Source organism: Myotis lucifugus, unplaced genomic scaffold (assembly GCF_000147115.1).
Source record: "Myotis lucifugus unplaced genomic scaffold, Myoluc2.0 scaffold_13, whole genome shotgun sequence".
In the NCBI taxonomy this organism is placed as follows: Eukaryota; Metazoa; Chordata; class Mammalia; order Chiroptera; family Vespertilionidae; genus Myotis; species Myotis lucifugus.
The window spans coordinates 74,141-80,089 of record NW_005871061.1 but is presented as its reverse complement, the minus strand read 5'-3'; the positions used below and the strand labels follow the sequence as shown (position 1 = coordinate 80,089).

The 5,949-nt window shown below is 46.7% G+C and overlaps 1 protein-coding gene across 1 annotated transcript; it reads left to right on the top strand.

Annotated features, from left to right (window-relative positions):
* The first annotated feature begins 178 nt into the window (after positions 1 to 178).
* LOC102417469 (G-protein coupled receptor-associated sorting protein 2) lies at positions 179 to 3,749 on the top strand. The gene is made up of 2 exons (XM_006084663.3): positions 179 to 281; positions 571 to 3,749. Exon 2 carries the CDS (start codon positions 898 to 900, stop codon positions 3,403 to 3,405), a length of 2,508 nt encoding a protein of 835 aa, XP_006084725.1. The 5' UTR covers positions 179 to 281; positions 571 to 897; the 3' UTR covers positions 3,406 to 3,749.
* The last annotated feature ends 2,200 nt before the right edge of the window (positions 3,750 to 5,949 follow it).

The window sequence follows — 5,949 nt, the reverse complement described above, 5'->3', positions numbered from 1 at the left end:
CCTGCAGGAGATATTAGAAATATCTGGGTACGTGTTGGGTGTGAATGAGAGAAGACCTGGGGTCAAGAACCAGGAGATAGGAACATTAGAAAAAGTTGACCCTTTAACAGAAAGGGAGGGGTGTTTGCATCAGGCGTCAGGGTGTCTGCCTGTCAACTAAACACTCAGAGTTCATTTTCTCTTGTATGTTTACTTGTCCATAGGACAGCCTGCTATCTGCTGTACAGCTGAATACCACTGGAACAGAGCAAGGAAGGGGCTATTGCACCACATCAGAGCAGGTTAGTATGGGAGTGGGATAGTTGAGACTAACACAGGTCCAAAAGTGATTAGCATCTAGTCTGGGGGCTCCTTAGCCCCATTACCAACATACTTTCCCCACCCACCAACCTCACACCTATTTTGTGGCAGGCCAAGTATGTGGCAGCTCTGGGGGAATGAGGGTGACAGATTTTCTAATAGCCAAACAGCTCCACCAAGTATTCAAGGTTCAGTATCTGTGTGAGAGTCTCCACTTGGAGTGACACAATTGGAAGAGACTCAAAGCCCCATGCTGATCTCTCTCCTTAGATTCACCTCTAGTGGCAGCTCTGGTGGTGTTGGAATTGCTGCTGACCACCACCCTCAACAGATCCACCCCCACCTGGGAACCATCTGTTCTCCCCCAGCTTGGTTGTGCCTCTTCTGCACCCTGTCTATAATATTGGTTGTGGCTCATCTTGGGAAGGAGGCTTATTGACTGCTGGACTGGTGATTGACTCTAACTCTTATTTCTAACTGTATCGTCTGAATCACCGAAGGATCAGAGTGTGAAGATAGAGAACTGTGACACATCTGTGGTAGAGGCTGAGACTGTGCTACTGATATTTTAACTGTGTCTTTTCTGTAACGGGTACTATGACTGGGGCTGAAATTGAACCTAGTACCCAGGCCAAGCCTGAAAAGAAGGCTGGAGAAGAGGTTGGGGGTGGGACTGAGAGAGAGAATGATGTACAGATGGTGGTGAGACCCAAGGTTAGGACCCAGACCCAGGCAATGCCTGGGGCAAGGCCCAAAACTGAGTCAAAGGCTATGAATGGGGCAAGACCCAAAACTGAGTCAAAGGCTGTGAATGGGGCAAGGCCGAAAACTGAGTCCCAAGCAATGTCTGGGGCAAGACGCAAAACTGAACCACAGGCAGTGGTTGGGGCAAGGCCCAAAACTGAGGCCAGGGCAGTAGGCGGGGCACGTCCTAAAACTGAGGCCAAGGCAATCCCTGGGGCAAGGCTCAAGGATGAAGCCCAGGCTTGGGCCCAGGCTGAATTTGGAGCTGAAGCAATGTCCCAAACAGAGGGCATGCCCCAAACCAATGCAGCAGCTTGGCCACTGGTCAGTACTGAGTCTGGATCAGTTGCTAAACCCATAGCCCTATCTGTAGATAGGGAACTGGTAAATGTGGACCCTGAGACCTTTCCTGGCTCCCAGGGTCAGTCAGGAATTCAACCCTGGTTTGGATCAGGGGAGGAAACTAATATGGGGTCTTGGTGCTATCCCAGGCCCAGGGCCAGAGAGGAAGCGTCTAATGAATCTGGATTCTGGTCAGCAGATGAGGCCTCTACGATGTCTTCTCTCTGGGCTGGAGAAGAGGCCACTATCAGATCATGGCCCAGGGAAGAGGCCAGTACCAGGTCCAGGCACAGGGCTAAACATCAGCCTAACCCCAGGTCTAGGACCAGATCCAAGCAAGAACCCTATGTTGATTCCTGGTCTGGGTCTGAGGAGGAGTCTGGCAACCCATTCTGCTTGTGGCCTGGAGAAAATGCCAATAACTTGTTCAGACCCAGAGTCAGGGATGAGGCAAATGCTAAGTCCAAACTCAGGACAAAGAAAGAGGACTTTTTTGAATCTGAGTCTGAAGATGAGTACTATAATGAGTCTTGGTTTTTGCCTGAAGAGATCATTAATAGATTTAGGCCCAGAGACAAGGAGGAGCCTAATACTGCCTTGAAGCCCAGGGCCCAGAAAGATGATAACAGTAATAAGGTCAAGCATGAGCCCAAGTTTGAGGAGGATGTCATCATTGGGTCCTGGTTCTGGGCAGAGAAAGAGGCTGGTGTGGAGGCTGGGGCTTCAGCCATCTGTGAGTCCATGTCAGGGGCTGAGGAGGGGGCCATTGGTGGATCCTTGTTCTGGACAGAGGAAAAGTCCAGTTTGGGGGCTGTGGCCAGAGAAGAGACCAGGCAGGAGTCTGAAGAAGAGGCCATATTTGGGTCCTGGTTCTGGGATAGGGATGAGGCTTGCTTTGACCTAAATCCTAATCCTGTGTACAGGGCTAGTTCCAGGTTCAGAGATTTAGCTGAAGAGGGAATTAATACAGCATCCAGGCCTCGAACCTGGGAAGAGGTCACTGTTGAATACAAATCTAGCCCTTATAGGATTGGCTTCCCATCCCCAAGCTCCTTTAGAATTCCTGAAGATGCATCCTCTGCATTCGCTGAACTGTTTGTGGGAAAGCCCAATAATGCAGAAGGGGAAGATGAGGAATCTTCCCCTCAGGCCGATCAGCTCACATTGGAGTGTGAACCCTCCTACCGGTCAGTCCGGGAAATTAGAGAGCATCTTAGGAACAGGGAGAGTGCGGAGCCTGAGAGTTGGTCTTGCAGCTGCATACAATGTGAACTTAAAATTGGTTCTGGAGAGTTTGAGGAACTCCTCCTGTTAATGGAAAAGGTTCGAGATCCTTTTATTCAGGAAATATATAAAATTGCAATGGGTACGAGAAGTGCTTCTCAGTTTACCCGAGATTTCATTCGGGATTCAGGTGTTGTCTCACTTATTGAAACATTGCTTGATTATCCCACCTCCCGAGTTAGGACAAGATTTTTGGAAAATATGATTCTCATGGCTCCACCTTATCCACATCTAAACATGATTGAAACATTCATATGTCAAGTGTGTGAGGAGACCTTTGCACAAGGCTTGGATTCCCCTGAGCAACTTCTTGGATTAAGGCTGCTTAGACACCTCACTATGACTAATGACTATCACACACTGGTTGCCAATTTTATGTCTGAGTTTCTTTCCCTGTTAGTGACAGGAGATGCAACAACAAAGTTTTATGTTCTGAAAATGCTGTTGAACATGTCTGAAAATCCTGTGGTGGCAAAAACGCTATTCAGTACCAAAGCTCTGTCGGTATTTGTGGGTCTCTTTACCTTACAAGAGTCACATGATAATATTCAAATTGTTATTAAAATGTTTCAGAATATCAATACTATTATGAGAAATGGAAAAGCAGCCTTAATTGATGATGATTTCAGTCCTGTGCCGTTTATGTCTGCATTCCACGAATTTGAGAAGTTAGCTAAGGCACTACAAACCCAAATAGACAATCAAAACGATCCTGATGGAGGACAACCAAACTAATAAGATTAACCATCTGTCTCATCAGCCTTGTGTTCCCAAAGAGCCCCGAGTAGTGCTTTGGTTTTCACCGTCTGGTTTTGTGTTGTAACTTATATTTTTAATGCTGATGTTAACTTTGTCCAGTTCTTGGCTTGAGCTGGATCATTTTCTGGATGCCAAATGAATATTAGAGCTAAAAACATATTTGTTGATATTTGTCTTGCTGTCCAGATTGCAGTATTTTTCAGTATTGAGCTTCCAATGAACTGAGTTGCCTATGTAAGCTACCCTGTTGTTTGTTGTTTAAACATATGGTTCTCTATTTGAGTCTGTGTTTTCAATAAAGTTCTGTGTGAAAATTGGCAGAAGTGATGCTTCTTCACTTTAAAATCTGGGTGCAGATACATCGTGCACACTTATAAACATACATAGAAGTATGACAAGCATACTAGCCCTTATAGGATTGGCTTCCCATCCCCAAGCTGGAAAATTCCACTTCTGGAGTTTAGGAAGGAGATTACTGTGTGGGCTGTGGTACTTGAGGAATGTTTCAGAGAAGAGAAACCCCCTTAAATTGGTCACTGAAGCATAGGATAAGAAGTGACTAGTGGTAGTATATAATTTAAAAATCAGTTTTAGTAATGTAGATGTATCCTGTCTGCCTGGAATAGGTAAGACAAGTTTATTGAGGGATGCACTTGGAGTGAGGTCAGTTTGGAAAGCTAAGGCAGCCAAATCTACATGCTTTATAACTCAAATTACAGGTGTAGTTTCAGTGCCATGGAAAGAATGAATGGGGCCCGGCGGGTGTGGCTCAGTGGTTGAGCGTCAGCCCATGAACCAGGAGGTCACAGTTAGATTCTCGGTCAGGGCACATGCCTGGATTGTAGGCTCGATTCTCAATGTGGAGCATGCAGGAGGTAGCCGATCAATGATTCTGATCATTGATGTTTCTATCTCTCACCCTCTCCCTTCTTCTCTGAAATCAATAAAAATATATGATCAACAAGAATGAATGGGTAAGATAGCAAATGAACTGGAGTCAGGAGTAAGATTTTCTTTGTGATACTAGTCCAAGGAAAGTATTAACATGGTAAGCACCCGAATTGTTTTTGTCTTCCGGACAGAAAGTATAGTGTCAGTCACTGGTGACTGACTGGGCACTTAACCTGTTAAGGAAATAGCATGCATCTTTCAAAAATGATCTATGTTGCCGTGAAATGACACTGATGCTTTTACGTCTGGTGAAATAGAGAAGAATACCATCTATGGCAGCGGTCGCCAACCTTTCGGACCTCATGGACCACTAAATTCGTAATTTTAAATCCTGCAGACCACTAATAAGATTAAAAAAAAGATAGCCAAACCAGTTTGGCTCAATGGATAGAGCGTCGGCCTGTGGACTGAAAGGTCCCAGGTTCGATTCCGGTCAAGGGCACATCCCCAGTGGGAGGTGTGCAGGAGGCAGCTGGTCGATGTTTCTCTCTCATCGATGTTTCTGACTCTCTATCCCTCTCCCTTCCTCTCTGTAAAAAAAATCAATAAAAATGTATTTTAAAAAAAAAGATAAATACATTTGTAAAATGATCAGAGAATTTCCATTTTATTAATATGAAATGCACCTATCTATATATATAAAACCCTAGTATGCAAATAGACCAAACGGCAGAACAACCGTTGGCTATGACGTGCACTGACCACCAGGGGGCGCGCACAGGACATGGCGGGCATCAGCAGCAGGTGGCAGAGCGAGGAACATGGTGGGCATCGGCTGCAGCAGGATGGTGGAGCTGGTGAGTGGGGGCATCAGACCAATGTGGGGCACCGGTCGCTGTCATCAGGGCAAGCCTCTGGTGGTCGCTGAAAATTTTTTTGCTCTCGTACACCGCGATCCCACCAGGCACTCGCACCTGCTGCCTGCGCTGGCCCCACTAGCACCCAGCGCTGTCAGCAGGTGTGAGCGGCAGCTGCTGGCCCCGATCGCCCCTCAGAGCTTCTCCACCTCCCCCTGCTCCTGAGGGACAATTGGGGCTGGCAGCTAACACTCACACCCGCTGCTGCGCTGGAGCCACCTCTTGCACCCACTGCTGGTGCCAGCCCCACTCACAGCTGGCACCTGAATCCCTGCTTGCACCCACTGCTGGCTGTCAGCAGGTGTGAGTGGGGCCGGCACCGTCAGCGTTTGGGAATGGCGGCGGCAGGAGTGGGGAGAGGGGACCAGAGGGCCACAACACGGGTTGGGGGCTGGTAGGGGTTTGGAGGATGGGCCGAGACCTGCCCCTGCGTCCACCACAGCCTCGCAGCCCACAGTTCCTTTCAAGGTGCACAAATACGTGCACTGGGCCCTAGTTTAATATAACATTATAAATACTTATTTAATCGTAACAAAATCTTCAAAGGTTGTTTACTTGTAACAAATTTATTAAAATAAGTTTAATTTTTATGAAATAATTGAAGCTTCTTTAAGTATTAAACATTTTTAGAGTGTGATATTTGCTCCTGTTTGCTTGAAATAACTTTATGGATTTTTTACTCCAATGTTGTTACCGCCAAATGGAGAGCCGT

Bases quoted from the DNA above. Each gene is read 5' to 3' on its own strand.
- LOC102417469 (XM_006084663.3), top strand. From the start codon at position 898: ATGACTGGGGCTGAAATTGAACCTAGTACCCAGGCCAAGCCTGAAAAG.